This window comes from Capricornis sumatraensis, chromosome 8, assembly GCF_032405125.1.
Source record: "Capricornis sumatraensis isolate serow.1 chromosome 8, serow.2, whole genome shotgun sequence".
NCBI lineage: Eukaryota > Metazoa > Chordata > Mammalia > Artiodactyla > Bovidae > Capricornis > Capricornis sumatraensis.
This window is the reverse complement of record NC_091076.1, coordinates 5498746-5526103: the sequence shown is the minus strand read 5'-3', so window position 1 is coordinate 5526103 and position 27358 is coordinate 5498746. Positions and strand designations below refer to the sequence as shown.

The following is a 27358-nucleotide window of genomic DNA, read 5'->3' as shown; positions in this document are numbered from 1 at the left end:
ACTAAACCACCACCACCACCACCACCACCAAAGGCCCTTCCTCTGCCGTGGGGGTTCAAGGATCACCAGAGCTGACCCAGTGGGTACAGTCTTGGCCAGTTCAAAGTGCAGGAAGCTGGACAGTGGTGACCCACAGGCTGGGACCGGATATGCTGCATGAAGCTAATATGAGTGAGGACCCAGGGACAAGTCCAGTCACAGGAGAAGCGAGAGTGAGGGCAGAGCACTGCCCAGCACCTGCAGCTGCGGTCTGCTGCCTGGCCATGGGCGTCCTGCTGCCACTGAGGGAAGAGGCCCAGAGAAAGGCAGCCGCCCACCCAAGGGCCCAGAGCACTGGGCCTGGAGTCCAGGCGGGCTCTCAGAAACAGGAAGAAAACAGGACCTGTGTGACTACAGCCTCACTCGAGGGAAGGGGTCCCAGAGGTGGGGACACGTGGGTCTCGGGCCCCAGGTCTGAACCTATTGGGGATCCTATCAGCCACAGGCCCAGGTGGTGGAAGTCCCGCCAGGTAGCCCCTGGGCCTGGGCTGAGCACTTCCCCACATCCCAGCCTTGCAGACGTGCACGGTGGACGCCAGTGTCTGCCCTGGGGTCTGGGCCTCCTCGCCCGGATTAGGCGGCTCAGGGCTCGGAATGGTTTCCCACCCGGGGGTCGAGGAAGCGAGGGCCCAGCCGGAGGCCTGCCTCTCACCCGCCCTCCGGCCGGGCTCCTGCACCGACTCCAGGACTCCGGGGCGGGTCCACGGCCACCCGGGGGCGGGGCTTCCCTGGCCCCGCCCCTCCCGGCCCCGCCCGTCGGGAAAAGTGAGTTGCGTGGGCGCCGCGGAGGCAGAAAGAAGTTGAGCCAGGAGATCCGAGCGAGATCCGAGCGGAGCCGAGCAGTGCCGCGTGAGGCCGACCCGGGGTGAGTGCCCCAGCGAGGGCTACAGGGCCCCCCGCTCTGCCTGCCGCCCTCGCTTCCCTCCGCCCCGGAAGGGAGTCTTGGCGCCCCCACCCGTGTGGATCAGTAGAGGCGGCTCAGTCCGCAGGCCCGCGTGTGTCAGCCCTTGGTGGGGGGTGGGGGTGCACAGACGCGACTCAGAGGAGGAAGAGGAGGAGAATGGGGGTGTTAACAGCCTGTGACCCCACTGTGGCCTGGCTCTGCCGGGCCAGGCTGTGCTCAGAGCTTTCTCTGCTGCGTCTTCCTGGGAGGGAGGGACCCATTCTACAGGTGCGGAAACTGAGGCCCAACCCAACTAGGCAGAGGCAGAGGTAAAAGAGAGCGCAGACCCTTGCCTGCAGCGCGGCTCATCGCGGCGAGCCAGGGGCTCAGAGGAGAGGTGTCCGGAGGAGCTGGCCCTAGCCTTCAGCCTCCCAAGGGAGAAAGAGGCGAGGGGCACAAAGTGACTAGTCTGGACCCTGAAGGACCTCGGCCCCTTCCTTTGCTCTGTAAATGTCGTGGGGGGGTGGGTCCTGGCTCAGCAGCGGCCAGGGTAGAGGAGGGGGAGGGGATGAGCCGGTGGAGGGCTGAAATGCCAGGGGAGGGGTCTGACCAGGTCTCTGGACTCCTGTGCTTGACCACCAAAGGGAAGGGCCAGGCCCTGGGGCCCTGTGAGACGGGTACCAGGCCGGACTGGTCACAGCAGCTGTCCAGGACTGCTACCCGCCACGATCCCGGATCTAACTCCCTGCAACCCCTCATTTGGCTAGCCTCACCTTTCAGGGTGCCTGGGGCAAGGAACAACCCTCCCCCTGAGGACACACGTTGGGCCGGAACTTCCAAAGCTGCAGCCCAGGCTCCTGCCTGGCTTGGCCACCTGCTGACCAGTCTATAAAACAGGGGTGCAGTGCCCCCTCCCCCAAGGCCTGCTGTTAGTTTTAAATGAGGTAGTGGAGGTGACAAGGTACATGGGGACCCTGGTTATTTTTATCTCCCCACCAGGTTCTACCTCTGCTTGGTGGCCAGTTCCCGTTCACTCAAAGAGGAAGTGGAGGCCCAGAGAGGGTGGGAGAGTCCCCCAAGGACACACAGCTAATCCCAGCTTGGGCAGGGCTCAGAGCCTCCATCCCTGGGCCGCTCGCCCACCCTCCCCTGTTCACGGCCCCCAGCTGACTCTCGCCATTCTCTCCACTGGGGAAGGGGCTGCTTTTCCTATTTACTCTTAAGTTAACCAGACCCAGGGGAGGAAGTGACCCGCTAGGTGGCTCCAGCCCAGGCTGCGGGCGGGGCACTCCGGCGCCAAACGTTCACCCTCAGCGGGGCCCTCGCCCAGCGCTTCCCCTTCCCCCCATCAATGGGAGAGCTAAGGAAGCGGAGTCCCACAGAGGGGCTGGGGGCCGGCCCTGGGCCCCCAGGGCAGTGGCCGTGGAGTCCTGGCCTGTGAGCTGGGCGTCCACGGGGCCCATCGGAGGCCAGGGGAGCCTCCCCCGCTGACATTGGAGCAGAGCCCCCACCAGGCCCTTCCTGCCCATTCAGTTTCCATAGTTTCACTTTCCGTGGTTTCGACACCTGGAGGATTCCTCCCAGGGCTGCGGCGGGGCTGCCCAGGCCCCAGGGGAAGGTCCTCCTTGTTCAGAGGCCCTGCCCATCCCCTGTGTCCTCCCCGAGGCTCGGGGGTGGCCCCCACCCCCTCAGCACACAGATGCCTCAGGGAAGAGGCAGGCTCCGACTGCCGAGGGGCCAGGCCAGACCTCAGCCCCATGTCCTTGTCATGGTGCTCCCTGGGGCCGAAAGGCGAAGGCTCCAGCTGGCCGCGGCAGGTCAGAAGGCCAGCGCTGGAGGTGGCCTTTGACCTGGGGCCCTGAAGAGGTGAGGGCAGGTCACGGAGAGGGGACGACAGGAGAGGGGACGACAGGAGATGGGACCAGGTGTGAGAAGAGCCAGTGTCACCAGGAGCCGCCGGGGCAGGGGGTGCAGCGGTCTCAGACAAGTCAGACCCAGCTGGGGAGGAGCTTGGTGTTGGACTCTGGGTCCGGCCGTGGGGTCAGCTGCGCTGCCTGCTTCTAGTGTGACATCAGCACCCTGCCGAGCCGCCCTGGGCCTCAGTTTCCCCATCTGTCAGATGACAGCACCTTGGAGGACCATAGGAGCACGGAGTTCCTAGGCGGTGGGCAGCTGCCTGTTTCCTGCCTCCCAGCCTGAGCCCCCATGCCTGCCCGCCCCGCAGGACCATGGGCTCCATGTTCCGGAGTGAGGAGGTGGCACTGGTCCAGCTCTTCTTGCCCACAGCTGCCGCCTACACCTGCGTGAGCCAGCTCGGGGAGCTGGGCCTGGTGGAGTTCAGGGATGTGAGTGGGGCCGGGATGGGCGTTGGGGGAGGCCTCGTCCCTGGGCGTCCCAGAGGGCGGGCCATCGCCCTGTACTGATCCCCGGCCCAGCTTGAGTCCCGGTGGCCTCTGCCCCTGGGTGCTCTGTCCTCAGGAAGGCTGTCTTTACTCATGCCTCCCCCAGGCTGGGTTTAGCCAGGCCTCCTCAGCCCTGGTCCACGTAGGGCCTAGTTGTCCTCACTTGGGCATCGGGAGGTTCATGGTGTGGTCAGCCTAAGGAGAGCCAGCCTGCCCTTGTGGGGGACCTCCTTGGCCCCCCCGGCCTGGAATACTGACCCTTCCATGCACAACCACAGCTCAACGCCTCAGTGAGTGCCTTCCAGAGACGCTTCGTGGTGGATGTTCGGCGCTGCGAAGAGTTGGAGAAGACCTTCAGTGAGTTGGCCCTGGGCCCACACACCCCAGGCAGACTTCCCAGAGGAGGTGCCAGTGGAGCTTGGTCTGAAAGGAAGAGTCCCAGGCACCCAGTTGGAAGGCAGAGAAGGGAGAGCCAGGCCAGGCCCTGCAGAGCCAGGCCAGGGCAGCTGGGCTCTGTGGGGTGTTCTTGAGTGAGCTGAGCTGATGCCCCGGCCAGGGTTCGGACGAGCCCTTGAGCGCTGAGTGAGGACTCGGGACATCGTCCTGCAGATGCTGAGAGCTACCTGTAGGTCTCTAAGCAGGAGCGAAGCATGGACAGAACTTTCTCTGCTGCAGGTGGACTGGGGTGAGCAGAGGCCACCAGTCTTGGATCGGTGCCCCAAGGAGTAGCTTCTCCTTGGACCTGGGCAAGAAGGACCCCTGCCCTGGGTTGTGTTCCAGAAGCCCCTCCCAGGAGGACCCGGCACAGTGGGAGGATAGAGCATGTCTGGTTAACGGTTAGCTTACCTGATAGGTTTTAAGTAGTCAGGCAGGTCGTCCGTGGGCCTGCATGCAAGCTGCTGTCCGAGGCCCTGCAGCGCTAGGCCGCCTGCTGTGGGACCCAGGCCAGGGGCTGGGGATGGACGGAGAGCAGCCCAGAAGAGCCCCGGGCGGGGAAGCAGAGTAAACCTGCAGGGGTGGAGGTTTAGTCTGAGGTTTTTCTGGGGTCTTGGACTCAGTGAATCAATCAGTTGGCTGGTGGCCAGGGAAATTTGAAGTGATGTTTAGAATCACCTCGACGTTAGCAGCCCTTGGCTCTGTGTGTGCTTAGTTGCTCAGTCGTGTCTGACTCTTTGTGACCCCATGGACTGCAGCCCACCAGGCTCCTCTGTCCGTGGAATTCTCCAGGAAAGATTATTGGAATGGCTTGCCATTTCCTCCTCCAGTGGATCTTCCCGACCCAGGGATCGAACCCGGGTCTCCTGTGTCTGCTGCACTGGCAGGCAGAATTTTTTGCCTGATGAACCGCTGGGGAAGCCCTCCAGCCCTTGGGTAGTGGTGGCCATTAGCTGGTGGAGGCCCCTGAGCGGCGCCCCCTGACACTCCTCCCCTCCTCACCCAGCCTTCCTGCAGGAGGAGGTGCGGCGGGCTGGGCTGACGCTGCCTCTGCCCGAGGCAGGGCTGCCAGCCCCCCCGCCTCGCGACCTTCTGCGCATCCAGGAGGAGACTGACCGCCTGGCTCAGGAGCTCCGGGATGTTCGGGGCAACCAGCAGGCCCTGCGGGCCCAGTGGCACCAGCTGCAGCTCCACGCGGCCGTACTGGGCCAAGGCCACAGCCCCCCGGTCAGTGTAGCCCCCCGGGCAGGGACGCGGGGCGGGAGTGCTAGGGCCCCCCAGGCTGGGGCTCATGGGGCTTCTCGGCTTCTAGGTGGCGGCCACCCACCCCGATGGGCCCTCGGAAAGGACCCCCCTGCTCCAGGCCCCCGGAGAGCCGCACCAGGACCTGAGGGTCAAGTAAGTGAGGGGCAGCTTGGCGCTCTTTCTGGCCCAGTGCAGACTCCTTGTCCAGTGCTCCCTCAGACTGCCCCCTGCCTTCTCCTCCCTCGGGCCTGGGATTCCCCTCTGCCCTACAGGTTTCTCCCTTCCTGGCGTGTGCCGGGTGGGCTCCTGCCTTCCCCGTGGGAGTGAGGGGTGGTGTGCCTGGCTGGGATGGGGAGGCGGGGTGGAGGGGAGGGGAGGGGAGGTTGGCGCAGCCCCAGCGCAGCCCCTGCCCAGCCCCGCCTGGCCCCGCAGCTTCGTGGCCGGTGCGGTGGAACCCCAAAAGGCTGCGGCCCTGGAGCGCCTGCTCTGGAGGGCCTGCCGCGGGTTCCTCATCGCCAGCTTCCGGGAGACAGAGCAGCAGCTGGAGGACCCAGTGACGGTGCGCAGGCACGGGCTGGGGGCTGTTTGGGCGGGGGTGCGGCCCTCCGGGCGCAGGGACTGCAGGGTGACCTGGGCCCCCCTCCGCAGGGTGAGCCTGCCACGTGGATGACCTTCCTCATCTCCTACTGGGGCGGGCAGATCGGGCAGAAGATCCGCAAGATCACTGACTGGTGAGCGCCCCCCGGGGCCCTGGGTGTCCCCCACACCCCACGCTGAGCCCGTGCCGTCCTCCACGCTCCCGCGCATGTGTCCTGGACCCCGGCCACCTGCTCACCCTCCGGCTCCCTGCCAGCTTCCACTGCCACGTCTTCCCGTTTGCGGAGGAGGAGGCGGCCCGGCACGCAGCCCTGCAGCAGCTGCAGCAGCAGAGCCAGGAGCTGCAGGAGGTGGGTGCCCGCGGCCAGGGTGGACCTCTGGCTGCCACCCCCTAGGCTCACCAACCCCCTGACCAGCTGCTCTGGCCACAGGTCCTGGGGGAGACGGAGCGCTTCCTGAGCCAGGTGCTGGGCCGCGTGCAGAGGCTGCTGCCGTCCTGGCAGGTGCAGATCCGCAAGATGAAGGCCGTGTACCTGGCCCTCAACCAGTGCAGCATGAGCTCCACGCACAAGTGCCTCATCGCCGAGGCCTGGTGTGCCACACGCGACCTGCCCGCCCTGCAGCAGGCCCTGCAGGACAGCTCGGTGAGTGGGGGCCTCCCGCCCACCCACACTGCCAGGCAGGGGCCCCTCCTCACAACACACTTCCCATTCCTGGTGCCATGGGTACCCTGCCTTTGCCGGGTCTCCTCCTCCAGGGAGTCCTCCATGATGCCTCTGGCCCAGCAAGCCCTCTCCCCACCCCCACTTCCCCTGAAGCCTTAGGATGGGCCATCGTACCCTGCGGGCCACACTGGGTGTTGTTAGAACCACGTTCAGATCGAGGTTCTGCAGGCGCCAGCCCTGTGACCTTGGGCTGATTGGAGGGAGCCTTGGGCTCATCTGTGAAATGGGTGTGCCGACCCTGCCTCCCCGGGGGTGGCCACTGTAGGCAGGGTCACCGGTGGCAACAAGGGGCTCCTTCTCCCCAGCCACCTGGATGGGGAGAAGCACGCTAGTGTTTCCCAAGTAACTTCTGGGCCAGTCTCTGGCTGTCTCTAAAGCCCCCTGAACAGGGGGCAGGTGGGGCTGGTCGTCCGGTTTCACAGGGAGAGAAGCGGCTGCCCCGGGTCCCTGGGCTGCCACCCAGTGAGTCCCCACAGTGCTCTGCCTCTCCAGCTCTGCCTGGCTGGGCGGCAGAGTGGTCCAAGGCCCCTGGAGGCCCCTGCAATCAGCCTTCTCTGTCTGTCTGCCTGCCTGCCGGGTGCCCCAGAGCGAAGCAGGTGTGAGCGCCGTGGTTCACTGCATCCCCTGCCGGGACATGCCCCCCACGCTCATCCGTACCAACCGCTTCACGGCCAGCTTCCAGGGCATCGTGGACGCCTATGGTGTGGGCCGCTACCAGGAGGTCAACCCCGGTGAGGGCCGCCGCCTCCCACATCCCTGGCCTTTGGGAGGGTCAGCTGCTGCCCTGGGTGGAAGGCTGGCAGGGCTATGTCTCCACGCTGGGGCTGCCCCGGCCTCCTGGGATGAGAGATGCTCTGCTTCTCATGCTCTTGGGGGGAGCCCGGGGTCTTCGAGTGTACCCCCAACAAACCCCACCTTGTTACACATACAAGGGAGCCAGCCGAGTTGTGCAAAGAACAACAGCTTTGCAGCAGGAGTGGCCTGGGTTTAAGATCCTACTTGCTTACTTTGATGAGTTTTTTAGCTTCTCTGAGCCTCAGTTTCCTCATCTGTGAAATGGAGATAACGGTTCAGCTCTGAGCAGTCTTGGGAAGATGAATGGTCACCAAAGGTTGAAAACCAGTGGCCCACGAGGCCAGAATCCATCTGCTTGTATGTTTTGTTTGGCCATGTTGTCCAGACACGTTGAGAGGTTCGAGTTGGGTCAGGTTTTCCCAGAAGCAGACCCTGAGGTGGGGTCTCTGCTGCAAGTGGTCTCTTAAGAGAGGTGTTCCTGGGAGAAACCAGTAAGGGACCTCAGGGGATGGGGAGGCGTGTGGGGAAGGGACGGCTGAGCAGGCCCAGTCCTGGGTGAAGTCCGGCCACGCTGGAGCATGTCTGTCTCAAGGCCGACGAGCAGGGCTTCCACACCCGGCGCCCTCAGCTGTCAGCCAGCCCTGGCAGGTGGGCAGTGAGGCCGTCAGCTCCTGGCACATCCTGGGCGCTCACCAGCCTGGAGAGGCTGCTGCTCGGAGAGTGGCACATCTGGCAGGGGCCCACACAGAGCTGCTGAGGGCCCCGTGCCCCCTGGGCAGAGCGTATGCTGCAGGCACCAGGGCTTAAAGTGGGAGTTTTGGCAAAAGTCTGCCTTTTCCCAGGACTTTGGCAAAAAGTGAGAGCTTTGGCAGCATGGTGCCCACCCCCAGGAGGCTGGAGCTGGGTGTGGCCACCCCTCCTGTTTGGGTCCATGCTGGGGCCAGTGGGCACTGGCTCTCTCCCTCCCTGGCCCCGGCCACCTTCCCGAGGCCTGTGGGACCTGGCCTGTCACCTGCCTGGTCCCTCTCCTTCCAGACAACACTCCCCCTGAGGCAGGCTGGCTGCTGTATGCCCAGTGGCCCAGCGTCCCCGGTGTCGCTGGGTGAGGGCTGCAGGGCGTCTCCATGTGATCCTGGAGGAGGGGTCTGGGGGTGAAGCGTGAGGAGGGCCCTTTCAGGAGGGGGACTTAGTCTGGGGCCAGGGAGGGGTCCTACCTCACCCGGTGGGCAAGAGAAAGGGTTAGGGGCCCCGAAGGTGGTACGAGCAGGACCTGAGGGTGGAATCTGGGGCTGTGTGGACCGAGGCCCGGATCTCGTGTCCTCTGGGGCCTGCTGACCCTCCAGGATAGCACCTGGGAGCTTGATGTGCACTCCCCTACCACACACACTTCGCCTGCCCATAGGTCCGCTGCGTTGGCAGCAGCCTGATCCCCAGATATCCGCGGCTGCTGATGCGCCCCCAGCTCTCAGCAATAGCTCTGCTGGGGTATTCATTTGCTCCAGCTGCCGTAACAGAGCATCCCCGATGGGGCGGCTTCAACAGTGGCTATTTATCGTCTCTCCGTTCCGGGGGCTGGGAACCTGAGATCAGGGTGTTGGCAGGGCTGGTTCCTCCTGAGAGCTTGAGGGGGCTTCTGTTCAGGCCTCTCTCTTTGGCTGGGAGGCAGCCATCTTCACGTTTGCATGGCCTTCTCCAGTGTCTGTGTCTAAGGTCCAAATCGCCCATTTTATAAGGACAGCAGTCATATTCGATTAGGACTCACGCTAATGACCTCGTTTTCACTTGGTTACATCTGTAAAGATTGTACCTCCGAATGAGGTCACTTTCTAAGGAGCTGGGGGTTTAGGACTCCAACCTACTTTTGAGGGGGTGCACAATTTGACCCATAACTGGGATGTGCATTAGAATCCTAACATCTATGAGAAATTTTCCCCATTTGCTAAAGGGAAGCTGAGGCCCCAAAGATTAAGTGACCAAATTGGCCTTCTGGAACTTGCCATGGGCCAGCCAGGACTCCCATCGGGCTCTCTGTGCTTCTGCTTAAAGCTCTTCTCATAAATAATGGCTAGAACTAATGAGTTTATATTAGTTATTTATTTTATGGCCTGCTGTCTCATTTTTAATAGCCCCAGAAAGTAGTGGTATTATCTCCATTTTGCCCATGGGGAGATGGAGGTTCAGAGAGGTTAAGACACTAGCCAAAGGTTGCACAGCTAGGAGACGGCTGGCTCTTGCATGCGGGCAAGCGGTGTGGCATCCCTGCCTGACAAACACCACCTTTGTGTCTCCTGTGGCCCTGGCCCCTGGCTTGGGGGCCCCTATAGAGGGCCGGGGTCATGGCTGACTGCGTGGCCCCTCTGCCCACAGCACCCTACACCATCATCACCTTCCCCTTCCTCTTTGCTGTCATGTTTGGTGACGTGGGCCACGGGCTGCTGATGTTCCTCTTCGCCCTGGCCATGGTGCTGGCCGAGAACCAGCCGGCTGTGAAGTCAGCGCAGAACGAGGTGAGGAGTGGCGGGGGGCTGGGGGTGGGGGTGGGGGAGAAGCGGGGGTGCAGGCACAGCCGGGGCCCAGGGCCAGCTCTCACTACACCCACACCCCCAGATCTGGAGGACCTTCTTCGGGGGCCGCTACCTGCTGCTGCTCATGGGCCTGTTCTCCATCTACACTGGTTTCATTTACAACGAGTGCTTCAGCCGCGCCACGGCCATCTTCCCCTCGGGCTGGAGCGTGGCAGCCATGGCCAACCAGTCCGGCTGGAGGTGAGCCCCGGCCACCCCCCTACTGCAGCCCCGAGGCGCATGGGCCCCTGACCGCCCCCTCCCCACTTGTCACAGCGATGCCTTCCTGGCCCGGTGAGGCCCGGCCACCCCCCTACTGCAGCCCCGAGGCGCCTGGGCCCCTGACCGCCCCCTCCGCACTCTTGTCACAGTGATGCCTTCCTGGCCCAGCACCAGCTGCTTGCCCTGGACCCCAACGTCACCGGTGTCTTCCTGGGACCCTACCCGTTCGGCATCGACCCTGTGAGTCCTGGCCATCCGTCCGGGGTGGTGCGGGTGGGAGGGTGGGTTTGGGCTCCCCGCTCAGTGCTCCCTAGACCAGGGCCTGCCTGGCAGGGCCCACACTGCAGCCTCTTGAAAAGCAGAGAAGTGAGTCCTGATAAGGACAGTGTTCTGTATGTAGCCCCCTCTGTGCCAGGCAGGCACCGTTCTGAGGCCTTGTTGAAATGATTTTGTGTCCAGTCCTTGTGACAACTCCACAGAGTGCATGTCAGTGCACACTCTCCCCATTTCACAGATGAGGAAGCTGAGGGTACATGCCCAGAGTTGCCCAGCCAGGAGGAACTGGGGTAGGGGCCCAGGCTGTGCTCTGAACCATGCCACTCTGCTGCTTATCGGGTGGGTGATGGCTTGTGCAGGGGGCCCTGGAGGGGCACACACAGGCCGATGAGACTCGGGTGGGGAGGCCCCTTCGTGACCCCCCCGGCCCTCCTGCTCCCCCAGGTCTGGAGCCTGGCCGTCAACCACCTGAGCTTCCTCAACTCCTTCAAGATGAAGATGTCCGTCATCCTGGGGGTCACCCACATGACCTTCGGGGTGGTCCTGGGAGTCTTCAACCACGTGTGAGGGCCGGGGTCCTGGGGTTGGGGGTCCCGAGCAGGGCCAGAGTGGCCTGTTGACCTGGCTCCCCCGTACTTCGCCCCCTCGCCCCTGCCCCAGGCACTTCGGCCAGTGGCACCGGCTGCTGCTGGAGACCCTCCCCGAGCTGGTCTTCCTGCTGGGGCTGTTCGGCTACCTGGTCTTCCTGGTCGTCTACAAGTGGCTGCGCCTCACGGCCGCCAGCGCTGCCACGGCCCCCAGCATCCTGATCCACTTCATCAACATGTTCCTCTTCTCGCGCAGCCCCACCAACCGGCAGCTCTTCCAGGGGCAGGTGGGCGGGGCCGGGGCCGGTGGGTGGGACGAGGAAGGGCTGGTGCGTGTGGCCTTGGGTGGGGCCAGGTGGGCCCACTCCCACCACGGGGCCCCGCCCCTTGGCTGCAGATCCTGGTCTGGAAAGCGGGATGCAGACCTGCGGCGGTGAGACGAGGAGGGAGGTCGGAGGACCGGCAGAGATGGTCCAGCAGAAGGGGTGCTGGAAGCCTGGCGTGCCACCCTCCCAGAGCTCCGTGTGGGGTGGTGTCCCTGCTCCGTGAGGGGCCCTGGCGGAGAAGTGGGGGGCAGGCTCCCTGGGCCCGGGGAACCGCGTGGCGCCCTGACTGCCGCCCTCCCTCACAGGAGGTGGTGCAGTCCACCCTGGTGGTCCTGGCCCTGGCCACGGTGCCCGTGTTGCTGCTGGGCACTCCCCTGTTCCTGCGCCGGAAGCACCAGCGCCGCCAGTCTCGGAGGCGGCGACTGCTGGTAGGGGCAGGGGAGGCGTGCGGGGTGGGCGGGGCGGGTCGCGTCCGGGCTGTGAGAGCCCACCCGGGCCGTGTGTCTGCTGATGCTCCCACCTCCAGGATGAGGACAAGGCCGGGCTCCTGGGCCAGCCCGACGTGTCTGTGGCCAGCCAGAACGCTGATGAGGAGAAGGCCGGATGCCTGGGGGACCAAGAGGAGGAAGAGGTGGGTGTGGGGACTCCCTGGGTCGCGGGAGGCCAGCGGCCTGGCTTGCCCCTCACTGCTGCTCGCTCCCCTAGTTCGTCCTGTCCGAGGTATTCATGCACCAGGCCATCCACACCATCGAGTTCTGCCTCGGCTGCATCTCCAACACGGCCTCCTACCTGCGCCTCTGGGCCCTAAGCCTGGCCCACGCCCGTAAGTCCCAGCGCCTCCTCCCACACGTCTCCTCCCGTCGCTTCCCAGTGTCCCTGTCTGGAAAGGGGGGGTGGGGGGGAGGTCCCCTGCTGACCCTCGGGGAGGATGAGCTTAGGGACGCCAAGGTGGCACTGCTCCCTCCCGCACCTGCAGAACTGTCGGAGGTCCTGTGGGCCATGGTGATGCGAGTTGGCCTGGGCCTGGGCGGCGAGATGGGCGTGGAGGCCGTGGTGCTGGTCCCTGTCTTTGCCGCCTTCGCCGTGATGACCGTGGCCATCCTGCTGGTGATGGAGGGGCTCTCAGCCTTCCTGCACGCGCTGAGGCTGCACTGGTGAGAGGCCGCAGGCTGGTGCCGGCAGCGCGGGGGGCGGGCCGGGGGCAGGGGTCCTCTCACCAGCTCTCCTCCTCCCCCAGGGTAGAGTTCCAGAACAAGTTCTACTCGGGCTCCGGCTACAAGCTGAGCCCCTTCACCTTTGCTGTGGAGGATGAGTAATGCCCATGACCTGCCCTTACCGTGCCAAGCAGGAAACAAATACTGAGGCGGCGGACTTCCTTTGTGGTTCAGCAGTTAAGACCTCATGCTTCCAGTACAGGGATGGTGCTTCCAATAGTTTGATCCCTGGTCAGGGAACTAAGATCCCACATGCCACACGGTGCGACCGAGTTAAAAAAATAATAAAGACGAAGAAGGCCTAAGACCCGTGTCTTGGTCTTGTCTGAGAGGCAGGGCCTGGGAGGCTGGTGTGCAGGGGCCTGGGCTCTCGCTGGGCTAGTCCTTCCTCGGGAGCCTCTTCTGGTTTGAGGGACACCATCCCAGCCTGTGTCTCTCTGAGGTCTGTCTTTGCAGCTGAAGCTGGTGTGGGTGTGGAGAGGTGGGAGGCACTGATCTAGGATTTGGGTCCTCAAGATGTCAGCAGAGGCCCAAGCAGCACGTCGGCAGGACCCCCAGACTCAGGGAAGGGGGGAAGAGGGCAGAAGTAGGACAGAGGACTGATGTGTCCAGCGCATTGTAGCTCAGGATGACTGTTGTCCCGGGCTGGACCAGGGGGAGTGAGTGAGCTCCCTGTCCTTGGAGGTATGCAAACTGTAGGATGATGTCTGGGATACTCAGAGTGTGGAGGGAGGTGCTTGGCATGAATTGGCCAGATTCTCGTGTCCTTATGCTGGCGCTGGCCACTGGCACTCACGACACTCTGGAGCAGAGAGCAGCCCAGGGCACTGAGTGTGACCCGCATTACACAGGGGACAGTGTGTCACTCCACGGGGGATGGCAGGTCACACCCAAAGCCACTTTCCTGCAGACGTGGGCAGAGGTTGTCCAGGTACCCCGAGTGTTGCCCAGGGCTCTGAGGGTCAAAACAGGGCTGAACCAGACCCCACGCCCTGCCTCCCTCCTGTACCCAGAGGCCACCATCTTCCCCATCCCCCCCTGGTGGACAGTCCTGCCCCCTGGCCATGCAGTTGCTGGGGAGAAGGTGGCACCCTGCAGGCATCTCTGACCTGGGTCCCACCACTGGCTGGGGGGCAGAGCCAGTGCTTCCCAGCGGCCTCACACTCTCCTGCCGAGGAGCTGCCAAGTGGTTCTTCCGGCTGCAGGCCCCAGGAACAAAGGCTGCCTTGAAGGCAGAGACGCCCTGGGCACAGCAAGCGGGAAGGAGGCCCCATCATTGTGGCTCCATCTGGCCAGCTGCCAGGAGGAGCCTGTCCCTCCAGAGTCCAGGCCTGCCCCGGCTCAGGGCCCCTGGACGCTGGGCTGCAGCCCACAAGCCTGGCAGAGTCGGATCCAAGAAAGAGCAGCTTCTGGTTAGGAACAGAGGGTGGTGTGTCTCGGGACCTGAACCAAGCCCAGGACTCCAAGCCTCACTTTCCTGGGGAGCAGAGCTGAGTGCTCACAGGTGAGGCAGGTGCTCAGCGCCGAGAGCCAGCGTGTTTGGGAGGAGGGAGGTGTGACCCTGGGGAGAGTCTGGCTGCACGGACAGCTGGCAGCTCGGCTGAGAGGGCTGGGCACTGTGGGACCAGCACGCACAGGGCTCTAGGGGCGGGCACCCTGGGGCTGGAGGTCACCCTCAGGAGATGCAGGGATGAGGCAGGGGGGCCACCTGCGCCAGGGACAAGCCTGACCCCTGCTCATGCGAGCGTGTGGTCTGCCCAGGACAATGAGGAAATGGGAAGCCAGGAATGCTACCCGGGATGAAAGCAGTGACGATGGGGCGACGGTGGGGCTGGGAGGAGAGCTGCCACCTGGGCCGTGACTTCGGAGCTGACCTGACCCTGCAGGGCACTGCCCAGCAGAGCCCTGGGGTCTAAGGCAGATGGCCTCGTGGGTACAGGCAGCAGCTGGGGGCTGTGTTCGAGACCTCGTACAGAGGGCGCTGCATTGAGACCCCCTCCCGGCCACGCTCCAGACATGTGGAAGGACAGGCAGTGGTCTCCCTCCACCAGCCCAGCCACTCTCCTCCTCCCGGCCTTCCGCCATCCCGCCGCATCAGGAGCAGCCGTGCCCCACCACCCAGACTCAGGACACATCCCAGGGTGACGGCAGAAATAGGCTTTTATACTTTTTATTGTTTGTATAGTACAATCTTTGTGGTAGCAGGAATGTATGCACAAAAAAACAATTCAAATAAGAGTTCAGAGTAAAAAACAAAAGGATTTATCCCAAGGGACATTTAATATACATGGACTTCACAGCTATACTCTATCCACGCCCCCAGACTCCACACACGGGCTGTGGTCTCCCACTGGGATGGCCACGCAATGACCATATGAACAGGCAGCAGGTGCGGGCACGCCGAGGCCCCAGTACTGGGGACGGCAGGAGGCTTCCGAGGGCACGGGGCAGGACCAGGCCTGGGGGCGGGGGGCCGGCCCTGCCGGAGCAGCCCCAGCTCCAGGCTGAGCGGGGTGGGGGGGGGGCGGGAGCGGGGGGCAGAGAGCAGGAGGGGGGGCAGGTGTGTCCACGTGGCCTTGGTGGCCATGGCCTGCCGCCCGCCCCGAAGCCGGGGTTAATAAAGCACTTTGTTAGAGGGCCCGGGGCAGGGCACACCCAGCTGGGGTGAGATTCACCGGCTGGGGGAAGTTCGGACGACAGGAAGCAGGTAGCCACGTTCCTCCCAGCCCCCGCGCCGAAGGGGGCGGTCAAGCCAAGGAGCATGATCACAGTGTCACCGCCCCTCGGGAGCGGGCAGCGGCTGCACGCCCGTCACAGAGCCGGCTCAGCGCTGTCTGCCAGCATGGCCGTTCACATCGTGTAAAGATCAACATTCACCACAAAAGGCACCTGGAGTGACGCTGCTGGGCGCCGTGTCTGACTGCGACAGAAACGTCTTCTCTAGATGAGAGGGGTCTGAGATATTGCAATATTGCACTAGTGTACTATAATTCTGCGTCCCAATCTCAGGTCAGAGTCCTAGTGAGGTCGTAAACGAGATAAGAAATAAATGTTACTCAATTTTAACACAGTCTTTCATATCATACACATCTGTGTTGGGCGGTGAGATGTCTGAGCCTTCCGGCCGTGGCCGTGGGTACAGTAGTAGGAGCACAGAGGGGCCGCAGGCTCGGCCGTCCCCACGCCATCCAGGGATGCAGGCAGGAAGGCTGCACACGGTCACACCCCGAGCTTCCTCTTCTGGTCGAAGTAGGCATCGAACCTGGCTTGGGCGTACTCCTAGGAGAAAAGGAAGAGAGGCCTCACCGAGGGTCCCGCCTGCCCCTGGCACAGAGCAGATCCGCTCCGTCCAGTGCTGCCCCCGGGCCGTCCTCCCCGCTGGCAGCCCTGCTCCCCGCCATGGCCTGCCATGCTGGCCCGGCCCTGCTGACCCGGACAGGATGCGGGACATCCATCTATGGACCGGGCGCTGCCATGGTGCACCAACTCATTCACCTCGAACGCTACAGACAGGCTGACAGCCCCAACAGGCTCCTCTTTCCAAGCCCAAGGCCCCTTGGGCATCAGCAAGTGTGGCACCAAGGTGGAAGACGGGTGTATGTGCACGTGCGCGTGCCACCTGTGTGCTGGGGTCACTGCTGCACACTTACTAAAAGGACACCGGGAGGGAGTGAGCATGCCTGGCCAGCGCCCCGCCCCCGGTCTGCGCCCCTGTCCGTCCATCAGTGTGGGCACAGTTTCTGAAGGACCACTCCAAATTGAGAACTCTGCCATGCCAGCCACCAAGACTATAGAGTCACCTTAAGAAAACTGAACACTGAGGGAGAATTTATAAACCAACACAAACTAACTCATCTGAAATGTGCGGTGTTGGCTAAAGCACACAGCCTGCCTACCACCAGCACCGCCATCACCCTCTGAGCTCTCCACGGCCTCTGCGGTCAAGCCCTCCAGGCCCTGACAGAAAGCCCCATGAATGGCATCATCCGGCCCCTCTGGGGTCAGGGACGCTTCTGCACGGCTGGGGGGGGGCAGTGTTCGTCCGTTTGGTGCGGAGCAGTGCTCTGTGACACGGCCCCAGTGCAGATGGTCACACACTCGTCTGATGTTGGGCACATGGGAGGCTTCCAGTCTGGGGCTATCGGAGCATGTGAATTCAGGTCTTGGTGTGGAAACAGGCTTTCATTTCTCTTAGATCAACACCAAAGAGAGGGACTGCTGGGCTGTATGGTTAAGTGTGTATTTGACTTTATATGAGAGGCAACTGTTTTCTACACTGGTCACCCCTTCTTGCAGTCCCCCCCGCAGTGTATGTGACATCACCTTCTTGCCAACATTTAGCATTGTTGGTTTAAGTTCTACCCACTGACATGGATGTGCAGGGCATCTCTCTGGGCTTTAACTGGCATTTCTTTCATGACTATATTGGCAGATGAACAGATGCTTACTGGCCATTTATCTTCTGCGTCTGTTCAAATCTGTCCTTTCATAAAGTAAGTTGTTTGGTTTCTTGCTGAGTTATGAGTTCTTTGGACATTCTAAACACAAGTCTTTGTCAGATGTAAATTTGCAGTATTTTCTCCCAGTCTGTGGCTTGGCTTTTCATTTTAATGATGTCTTTCAAAAAACAAAAAGTTGTAAATTTTTATTCAGTCCAATCTATTGTATCTTTTTTCTTTGATGTGAGTGCTGTACGTAACCTCAGAAAACCTTGCCACAGTCATGAAGCTTCTCTCCCATTTCAGCTTTTCCATTTAGGCCTATTATCTGTTTCAAGTCAATTTCTGTGTATGGTACAAGTTCGAAGTTCATTATCTTTTTCCTGTATGGCTTATTCAGTTGTTGCCATGTCATATTTGGAACATCTAACCCTTCCTGCAATGAACTGTCTTGGCCTTCCTGGGGAATACCAGTTGCCTCTATGTGTAGGAGTCCATTTCTGGGAACTTGATTCTATTCCATCAGATTTACGTATGTCTTTACACCAACTGGGCTTCCCTGGTGGCTCAGAGGTTAAAGCATCTGCCTCCAGTGCGGGAGACCTGGGTTCAACCCCTGGGTCAGGAAGATCCCCTGGAGAAGGAAATGGTAGCCCACTCCAGTATTCTTGCCTAAACAATCCCATGAAGCCTGGTAGGCTACAGTCCACGGGGTCGCAAAGTCGGGCAGAGTCAGTCGCAAAGACTGAGCGACTTCACTTCACTTACACCAATACCACATGGTCTTAATTACTGTGCTTGGTAAACTGTGAAATCAGGTGGCATGTCTTCCAACTCTGTTCTATAATTTTGGTGTTTTAGTTATTCCAGGGCCTTTGCACTTTCACGTAAGTTTTAGAATCAGCTTGTCAATGTCTATCAAAAGCCTGTGGGGTTTCGATGGGGTCATGGAGACGCATAGATTGGTTTGGGGAGAATGAACATTTTAAGTCTTCTAAATTCATACATGTGGTATCTCTCCATTTATAATTGTCAGTGTACAGATCATGCACGTTATTTTAAGTATTTCACATTTTTTACGCCAAACTACTAAATTTTTTTTTCACAAATTGTTTCCAGCACATCAGAATGCAGTTGGCTTTTGTATATTGACCTTGTGTCCTATGACCTTGATAAACTCAGTAATTTAAACAGCTTTTCTATTGACTCTTTTCTATTTTTCTATGTACACAATCATGTCACCTATAAAATAAAGACAGTTTTCTTTTTTCACCTTCCTGTACTGGCGAGAACTCAGCACACACACCCTGGCCGTGCTCTCCACTTGGGGCACGTGTGGGAGGAACATCTGGTCCTTTACCATCGATTATCACGGCCCCCGGTGGGCTCCCATAAAGCCCTTTACCTGGCTGAGGAAGTTCTCTGTTACTAGTTTGCTGAGACTTTCTGTTGTGAACAGGTGTTCCAAGTGACTGAATTCTGTCAAACACTTTTCCTGCGTTCACTGAGATGCCTGCATGATTTTTCTCCTTTATTCTGTTAATATGGTGAAATACACTAATGGGTGTTTCAAATGTCGATGTCAGTCTTGCATTTCAGGGATAAATGCCACTTGGTCATAAAATAATTATCCTTTTATATGTACTGGATTTACTTTTGCCAGTACTTTGGAAACGGCTTGTGTGTGATGTCCATGAACGGCACTGACGCGCAGTCTTCTTGAAATGTCTAGTTTTGGTATCAGGGTCACGCTGGCCTTGTCAAATGAGCTGAGAAATGATCCCTCCCCCTTGATTTTCTAAAAGTTTCTGTGAGACTGTTATTCTTCCTTAAATGTTTGATAATATTCACCAGGACCTGAAGTTTAGTCTACAGGTTTTTGATTATCAGTTCAATTTAATAAATACACGGCCACTTACGACGTCAGGTTTGGCAATTCGTATCTTCCAAGAAACTGGCATGTTTCGAGCAAGCTGTCAGATCTGCAGAGTTGTTTCTCTCTCTCCTACTTTAACATCTACTGACTTTGTGATGATGGCTTCTCTCTATACCTGGTTTTGGTAATGTCTGCCTTATCCTTTCTTGCTCAGTATGGCCAGATATTTATAAATACTTTTGTGGTATCATTGATTTTTGCCTATCTTTAATATTTTATATTTCAATGATTTTTGCTCTTACCTTTATTCTACTTCTATTTACTCTGGGTTTACTTGGTTTTTCACTTTCTACCTTCTCAAGATAGAAGCTTATGTTACTAGTTTGAGAACTTTCTTCTTACCCAGTACAAATGTTTAAGCTACAAAACCAAAAGATTCCAAACATTGTTTTAACTGCATCCCACAAATTCTAGGATGTTGTGTTTCCACTCTTGTTCAGTTGCTGAGCCACGCCCTTTGCAACCCCATGGACTGCAGCACTCCCAGGCTTCCCTGTCCTTTGCTGCCTCCCAGAGATTGCTCAGATTCATGTCCATTGAGTTGGTGATGCCATAACCATCTCATCCTCTGCTGCCTCCTCCTTTTGTTTTCAATCTTTCCCAGCATCGGGGTCTTTTCCAATGTGTCGGCTCATCACATCAAGCGGCCAAAGTACTGGAGCTTCACCTGCAACATCAGACCTTCCAATGACTATTCAGGACTGATTTCCTTTAGGGTGGACTGGTTTGATTTCCTTCCTGTCCAAGGGACTCTCAAGAGTCTTCTCCAACACCACAGTTCAAAAGAATCAATTCTTTGGTGCTCAGCTTTCTTTATGGTCCAACACGCATATCTGTACACGACTACTGGAAAACTATAGCTTTGACTATATGGACCTTTGTCAGCAATGTGATGTCTCTGCTTTTTAAGACACTGTCTAGGTTTGTCAAAGCTTTCCTTCCAAGGAGCAAGTGTCTTTTTTAATTTCATGGGTGCAATCGCCATCCACAGAGATTTTGGAGCCCAAGAAAACAAAACCTATCACTACTTCCACTTTTTCCTCTTCTTAAAAAAATGGTGTTTCCATTATAACTCAATTAAAATGTTTTCTAATTGCCTTTTTAATTTCTCCTTTGACCCAGGGTTTACTTAGAAGTATACAGTTAATTTCCAAATTGAGAATTTTCCAGATATTTTTGTGGTGGTTGGTGATTTCCAATTAAGTTGCACTGTGGTCAGAGAACTTACTCTGCAGCAGATCTGAGGGCTGTCTCACAGCCCAGCCCCTGGCCTATCCTGATGAAGGCTCCCCATTCTCTGAAAAGGATGTGTGTCCTGCAGCTGGGCATGTTCGTCAGGTCGAGCTGCCTGGGGTGACATTCAGGTGTCAGACTCCCCTGCGGCAGGGCTCCCTGGCTCCACCCGCTAGCGCCAGGTGTGCAGTCTACCAGGTGAAGGCGCCCCTCTTTCAGCTTTGTCAGTTTCTGCCCTATGTCTTTCGTTTTGGCCATGCGGTGAGGCACGTGAGATCCTAGTTCCCTGACCAGGGACTGAACCCATGCCCCGTGTGGTGGAAGCGTGGAGTCCTAACCACTGCACCACCAGGAAAGCCCCTGCCCTGTGTCTCTGGAAGAAGACAGGGGCACAGGCACTCAGGACCTCTGTGTCCCGTGGGCGAACTGATGCCTGTTCTAGGATGCGATTCCTTTCTCTGTCTTTGGGTCCTGATCTGAAGTCCACTCCGTCTTACAGTAACATCTGGTCATGACTTCCAATCCGCTTTAAAAACCTGAATGTTCTCTTGTCTACGAACGTCTGTGCGTTACCAAAGCTTCTGCCCAGCAGCAGAAACCGTCGTCACGGTGGACTGAGGACTAAAGGACCCAGCTGTTTCCCTCCACAAGTCCCAAAGCCAGATGCTCGCTGCACTCAGGAGCACCCCTGCCCGGGACACCCCCCACCACGCACTACGGAGAGGAGTTGAACGCAGAGTCTGCCAAGGACAGTTCTCAGGTTAGAATATAAAGACAGCCTAGCATGGTACAAACTTGCTGCAAAAAGGGGTCTCATTCATTCAGCACCAGCTTCCAGCTCTTAGGCCGGGCACTGCAGGCCGGAGGATGGGGTGGGGACAGATGAATAAACTCAGGCGAGGGAGGCACAGGCCTCCTCCCCGCTTCGCTCAGTGTCCTTTGTGTCGGGGGACTGAGGTCGGGGATGGGTCTTGAGGGTCCCGATTTCTACATCCGCCATCAGTCACAGGACCACAGGGCACTCCCCTGAAGTGAGGAGGCAGCAGCTGCAGGCCCCGGGAGGGAGGGCAACTTCCAGTGGCAGACTGAGCACCCGTGACCGTGGCTTCCACTGTGCTGCCTGGGGAGCCCGCTGTCCTGGTGCTGGCCACCTGGCGCAGGAACGCGGAGGGGGACAGTGACCCTCTGGAAGGAAGAGCCATTTACTGCCAAGCGCTCCTGTACAAGGAGGTGTTTCCCCTGGGAGGAGAAGAGAAAAACTGCCCCAGTACATACCATGTACCCAAATTCAATGGAGGAAATCTTGGCCTGAACGATGGACCAGAGTCCCCAGAAGAAATGGGACGCGAGGGCAAACCTGTAAAGACAGCAGCAGGACGCGCAGTGAGACGGCGCCCGGACGCCACTCCCTGCCCGGCGGCGCTCTGACTCGGCGGTGGCGGGGTGCAGGGGACTACATGCCCCAGTGACGGCGGCCGGCCTGCCTCCCCCCACCAGTGGCCCCCCAGGGGTGAAGCCCCCACAGCCTGTCCCGGGCACACGGGCCGACCCTCACGGGACTCACGTGGGGGCCCTGGCAGCCGTGCTGGTGAAACAGGGGTCACATGGGGGAATGAAACTTTCTGCACATGGGTGGGCGCCGGCGGCCCCCAGCGCGCACCAGCCACAGGTGGACAGCCCGGGCCTGGAGGACCTGCTGCCCTTCCCGCCCCTCCCGCCCCGGAAGCAGACCTGGGAGAGGTGCAGCCAGGTCCCGCCTCTAGGCTGTGCCCTCCCTCCGCCACCGTGAACCCATACTCCCCTCCAACAATGAAGCTCTCACTGGGGACCGAGGACTTCGGGGCTTCTGTTGCTCTTCGCCCCTGACCCGCTAGATGCCCTGGCACCACCATTCTGTCTGGGCCTCTTCTCCATGTCCCCTTTCCTATTTCCATCTGTTCGGGAACCAGAGAGGGAAGCTCTCTGCCGCAGGAGGAGCTGAGGGACCGCCAGGGTGGCCGCAGCTCAGAGAGAGGAGTGTGGACACTTCTGAGGCCTGCGAGGCGGGGGCTCTGTGCCGAGGGAGGGGGGTCACAGGGACTCCAGCCGTCCCTGGTACCACGCAATCTCATGGGAGAGCCCAGAGGCTAGGGGTAACTTGGGCCTCTCCACTAAAGAGATGACAGAGGGTGAACACACCGTGCTCTACACCTCTGTGGAATCTGGGGGTTTCTCAGCCTTGTTTCGAGAGCTGCTGAGGACACAGACATTCAGTTATTTCCTCGTATTACCTTATGGAGCCCCCACTCCAGGAGCACGAGTGACAGGAGAGCATGGGCCCTGGTGGCAGGGGCTGGGCAGCAGAGTCTGTGGCGGGGATGACGGTTCGGAACACCACCCCCACGTGCTGACCCTGTGCACAGACCCCTCTCCTAACGTGCCGTGTGCTGAGAGCTGAAGGATCCTAACACACTCAGCCCCGAGAGCCATAACCAAATGTTCTCGTTTCTTTCTTTTTTATTTTGGCAAACTACAAGACCCAGAGATGTAGGGTTAAGAGGAAGCTCCTGAAATACTCTTATTTGCAAGGAAGCATCCCAAGTGCATGCCTTGAAGAAGGAAGCTATCATAACGGATCAACAAAGAAAAGGTTACCTATTGACTTCAAGCAGCATTTCTTCTTCTATAACAGACTTTTCTTCGTTACTGAGGTTTTCAAATTCATTTTGGAATGCAGCCAAGTAATTGGAAATAAAATGGAGCTGTAAAAAAAAGTAATTACATTAGGATCAATGATTGTTAAAAATAGACAATGTCAAAGTTGCCACCACGCGCACATCTCACATGACTCTTCCAGATGTCAGAGAACCCCGCACGCTCCTCTGCCCACGGGCAGGCATCCGGGGAGCTCGCCCCACCCCGCCGGGGTGCCGGGGTGACAGAGAACAAAAGGACTCTCCAGGCCGCACTGTCGCCGAGACCACTACTACTTCTGCAGAGGGTTGTTCAGGTAGAATCACTCTTCTCCTCTCACCCACACTCCTGTCTCTCACTGTTTGCCCACAAAGCGGCGCCAGCCTCCAGCACACCCCCAGCACACCCCCCAGCCTGGATGGGATGCCACGTGGCATGGGCTTGAGGCGCCAGGGCACCCTGACCTTCACCAGTTAAATACTCCCTCAGGGCAGGAGCTGGCCTGGGCATTGAGAAGGGGCCTTTTTCCACCTCTCAGATGCCTTGACTATACACTCATGTCCGTGCACTAGCAGCATCTAATTCCAGTCCAGAGAAGACACTGTTTACCCTGATGTTCTACCAGGTGGCACCATGAGTCTGCGTGTGAATTAGGATCTCTGAGAGTCCCTGTGCCTCACTATTTCATACTGTATCAAAAGGTGACAGAATATGGCCAACCACTGCATGTTTGCTTTTGTGAAGAAGCAAAAAGCCATCAGTCTTTCTTCCAGGCAGGAACCCCTGCTAACTGGTTACCTAGCTGGAAGCAACCAGTACCTCTCCCTCCCGAATCTGCCCCTCTTCCATCCTGCTGCTCTGCAATCGGCTTCCCACACTGCCCCTCCGCCACCGGAAAGCATCCTTCATGTTCTAGCACTGTTCCAGGCAGGGGGCCATCGATTCTGCAGTAAACTTGGTACAAGAGACACCTATTAAACTCTGTGTGGCAGGCACCAAGCTGAGCATCGTTCCTGCACAGTAACTCACTCCCACGACACAGTAATTTCCACAGATGAGGAAACTGAAGCATGGAAACAGTAGGTTACAACCAGCAGTGGTAGACCTGGGATTCAAATCCAGGCCTATTAGTTTTTAAAGCCCATGCTGGAACCACCACCACAGGTGGCTGATTTCTGGGAGACTCTAAGCTGAAGGTAGCAAATGAAGATAGGAAATCTGAAGAGACTGAAACCCTAACAAAGTGTTAATTAGTGGCGCTCCCGCCCAAAAAAGTTCTAGGCCCAGATGGTTTTATGGGCAAACTCTACCAAACTTTCAAACAGCACCATCTTATAAAAATTTGCTCCAGAAAATAAAAAGGGACACTCATTTTGTAAACTAGCATAATTTTTTATTCCAAAAGCAGGTATGAATAATTTTTTAAATGAACATTTAAGTCCTGTTTCATATATGTAAAACTGTGAAATAAGAAACTGACTAACTGGATCCAACTGAGGATCACAAAATAACGTAACTCACTCAAATAATTTATTTTAGGAATTCCAGTCGTGTTTAACATTTTAAAACACCTCAGTGCAGTAAAGAGAGAAAAGCATGAGATGACCTCAGGAGATGGCGACAGGGTGGGTGATCGAGACGGGCCGTGCATATGATTGTTAAAATCTCTCAGAAAACAGACATGGCACTTCCTTACATTCCACTGCTGTGCAGTGAGGGCGGCCACACAGCTCTGCCACCACTAGAATGAAGTCCTTCTTACTGAAAACCCCCCTTACTGGGTGCAGAGCCCCCTCTCTGGAGACGCCTGCCCAGTGTCACAGCGGCAACCTGAAGCCTGCTGTGTGCTCTCCTCCCTGGGCTCACCAGCCTTCCTGCCCACATAGCATGACCCTGAGGTTCCAAACCATCCCGGTCACTTTGGACATATGCAAGGTCATGAGGTCAGCCTGAAATGTGGCCAGAGCGGAGTGGGCAGCTCTGGCTGCACAGCAGGTCTGTATTTCAACGGCTGCCCCTGAGCATGGGCACCTGCTGGAGAGGCTGCCTGTGCCCAGCTCAGGCAGGCACTCTAGAGACCTCTCCTAAGTGAGCTGCCACAGCGACTGACCAGCTGTGTCCTCGCCCCCAGTCCCTGGGCAACACTCTGATCAGGCAGGGCTCCTGGGAGAAGGCTGACCTAAAGCAGGGCTGCGCAGCACGGACACAGCTGAGGCCCTGCAAGGCTGGGTGAGTCGAGGGTGGTGTCCCCTCTGCCCAGCCTGCTTGCTTCCACATCGCACCCTACTCATCCTCAACCCAAGGCTTGGGCCATGGCTGACAAATGGAACAGAGAGCCTCCCGGGAGGAGTCCCACAGGACTGACTCTAGTCACTGGATTCCTCTCACCCAGGACAAGAAAGGGGGCTGTGGGTGCTGCAACAGCTGCTGAGCCAGTGCCCCGAGACCACCTCCGTCTGCACAAAGTGAAACACAGAGGAAAGTCAGTGACCCTCCAAAGGCCAGAGGGCAGGGCAGAAAAAACTGGAAGGAGTTACCAAGGAGGCTGTGATTGTCTGTGACTAGCTACAGGCCACCTTTGGCAAAGGGACTTTAAAAGGCTGGATTCCAATACTGTCTGACACAACATTTTAAAGCAAAAGAACCTGCTTAACCAAAACAAGCATCTTTAGAAGTGGAGCTGTAGTCAACTCTAACTGGGTAAACCAATGTACGTATGAGTCACTCACTTCTCAACAAGCGTGCACGCATGAGGCTCCTACCTGTTGCTTCCTGGTGGGGTACTTCAGGATGTTTGCTCTAAAAAAAGGGTACTTTTCATAATTATAATCATACATCCATTCACAGAAATGATTCCCAATGTCAAATCCCCTGAAAAAGAGAGAGAGGCAGACAGTGAGGCAGCAGGCCTGCCACGAGCCCTCCCCAGACCCAGGGGTCCCGAGAACACGACTGTGTCAGCGACAGGACTGCCAGCTGGGCAGCCCCAGTGACCACGGCGCCCGGCCCCACTGTCCGGAGCAACTGCTCGGGAGCCCTCCTGCGGTCAGCGCTCTGAGGAGCCAATGTAAGGCCAAGCTCTGGACTCTGAGGAGCCTGGGGCTGCTCCTCACTAGCTCGACTGAGAACAGGGTAGGTGCCCATCTCACCCGCTGGGACGGAAAGCGCCAGCCCCCAGCGAGGAAACTTGCAGCTCAGGGTGGTACTGTGACCCAAGGTCTCCTTCAACTGTTTCATACACGTATTAAAATGTTCACAGAAATAAAAACATTTGACATTACCTATAGTTGTAACTGCTGTACTCAAAGTCAATGAGCATGAGTTTCTGTTTTTCCGAATTCTCCCTGCCATCCAGCAGTAAGATGTTACCTGCAAAAGGGTTTGGATGACATGACCTTTACTCTGGGCATGTTCCATCACCGAAGACACAGGTCCTCCAAGAGCTGGGCCAAGAGTGGTTCTGATCTGCTCAAGGCATCCTACACATGAGGCTGCCTTACCCACACCCTGCTTCATCTGACTTGTCCAGCAATCATCAGCTAATTAGTAAAAGGTATTCTGGCTCAAACTGACATCTTATTGATGACAAGTCTTCACCAGGGGATGTTCTCAAAATTAAAAACAACCTGAAGAGCCTGGAAAGGGCCCAAGGGTGGGCCTCAGCCAGCTGTCCTGGGAGGGTCAGGGTGAGGACAGCACGGAAAGCCAGGTGCCATGGCAGTGTCGGGGAGGGAAGCCCGCCAGATGGGGCCTCGGAGGAAACTGTTTCGGTTTGAAATGACGTTGAGTGGAGTTTGGTTACAGTAAGCAGTACCTGGCATTGCAATTTTTTAAAAAAAATTTAATATTTAAAATAAATTTATTTTTTTTACTATATTGTGTCTTAGTTGCAGCATGTGGGCTCTGGCTCTCTGACCAGGGGACCGAACCTGGGCCCCCTGCATCGGGAGTGTGGAGCCTTAGCCACTGGACCACCAGATGAGTCCCTGCAGTTTTTTAAAGCAGAGAAACCCAAGGTCATTAGAAACACCTGAACCAGTGCTGAGAGAGCAGGGGCTCTGGCCAACGCAGTGCACGCAAGGTCCAGAGGCCATGGCCCCTGGGCTGGTTGAGGAGGCCATCTTGCTCTTTAACGCTTCTTCAGATCAACAAGGTCACACGTTGACCAAAAGGAGTTAAACACTGCACAAATACGTAGCTTTGTCGATCCCAGATCTCGGTTTAGTGGATCTTCTCAGAATATTTTCCTTACAGAAATGGGATCATCTTACACATCTTTCTAAAACTTGCTCTTCCTGCTAAATGTATCCCGAAGATTTTTCTGTTGGTCTGTACAGAACTCAACCTCATTATTTTAATAGTTGCATAATATGCGTGCACAGCTGGGCCATAAATCCATGTAGCTCACCCCCTCCTCATGGGCCCCTGGTGGTTATCACACACACTGGAGGGAACCTTCTAAGCACACAGGGCCCAGGTTCTCCATCACGGGCAGTGTTTCTTACCTTCCTGACAGTCATTGTGACAGAACACGACGGGAGACGGAGTGGATTCAAGCAATGACCTGAGAGAGGAAGGTTCTGCTGTTACTTCTCAGATCTGCAGCTCCCTCCCCTGGCAGGGCCTCTGAGCGCAGCCCCCCTGCCCGGGGTCGGGTGGGGGCCTCCTCATTGGAGCCCTCTGACCACAGAGCCTGAGCAGAGCCCTGTGTTGGGTCTGTTTGGACCTCTGCTTTCCTTCACAGCTCTCATCACAACCTGACATTAT

At 58.1% G+C, this 27358-nt stretch overlaps 2 protein-coding genes across 6 annotated transcripts in view; one reads left to right on the top strand and one right to left on the bottom strand.

Moving 5' to 3' along the window:
* Nucleotides 1-838: 838 nt before the first annotated feature.
* On the top strand, nt 839-12579 carry TCIRG1 (T cell immune regulator 1, ATPase H+ transporting V0 subunit a3). 2 transcript variants are annotated; one of them, XM_068978385.1, is made up of 20 exons: nt 839-904; nt 3147-3267; nt 3603-3681; nt 4766-4986; nt 5072-5157; nt 5437-5563; nt 5653-5735; nt 5858-5951; nt 6033-6245; nt 6913-7057; nt 9489-9628; nt 9729-9886; nt 10057-10147; nt 10628-10746; nt 10844-11057; nt 11402-11524; nt 11623-11727; nt 11802-11919; nt 12073-12250; nt 12334-12579. In XM_068978385.1, the coding sequence occupies exons 2-20, from the start codon at nt 3151-3153 to the stop codon at nt 12410-12412; spliced, it is 2490 nt and encodes an 829-aa protein (XP_068834486.1). In that variant the 5' UTR covers nt 839-904; nt 3147-3150; the 3' UTR covers nt 12413-12579. The 2 variants fall into 2 exon arrangements, with proteins under 2 accessions (XP_068834486.1, XP_068834488.1); XM_068978387.1 differs by having other exon boundaries at nt 12339-12417.
* Nucleotides 12580-14520: 1941 nt separating this feature from the next.
* CHKA (choline kinase alpha) overlaps nt 14521-27358 on the bottom strand; it is a 57582-nt gene continuing 44744 nt past the window's right edge. For all 4 annotated transcript variants that reach the window (XM_068976192.1, XM_068976191.1, XM_068976194.1 and 1 more), the window contains 6 exons: nt 27097-27155; nt 25873-25960; nt 25354-25462; nt 22553-22659; nt 21194-21275; nt 14521-15589 (listed from right to left, as the gene is read on the bottom strand). In XM_068976192.1, the coding sequence (XP_068832293.1) occupies nt 15530-15589; nt 21194-21275; nt 22553-22659; nt 25354-25462; nt 25873-25960; nt 27097-27155 (505 nt within the window). In that variant the 3' untranslated portion in view covers nt 14521-15529. The remainder of the gene's footprint in view (nt 15590-21193; nt 21276-22552; nt 22660-25353; nt 25463-25872; nt 25961-27096; nt 27156-27358) is intronic.

Excerpts from the sequence above, each read along its gene's own strand:
- TCIRG1 (XM_068978385.1), top strand. The coding sequence starts at position 3,151 with ATGGGCTCCATGTTCCGGAGTGAGGAGGTGGCACTGGTCCAGCTCTTC. Across the intron at positions 3,682-4,765 it reads AGAGTTGGAGAAGACCTTCA|CCTTCCTGCAGGAGGAGGTG; the intron begins GTGAGTTGGCCC and ends CTCCTCACCCAG. Across the intron at positions 4,987-5,071 it reads GCCAAGGCCACAGCCCCCCG|GTGGCGGCCACCCACCCCGA; the intron begins GTCAGTGTAGCC and ends CTCGGCTTCTAG.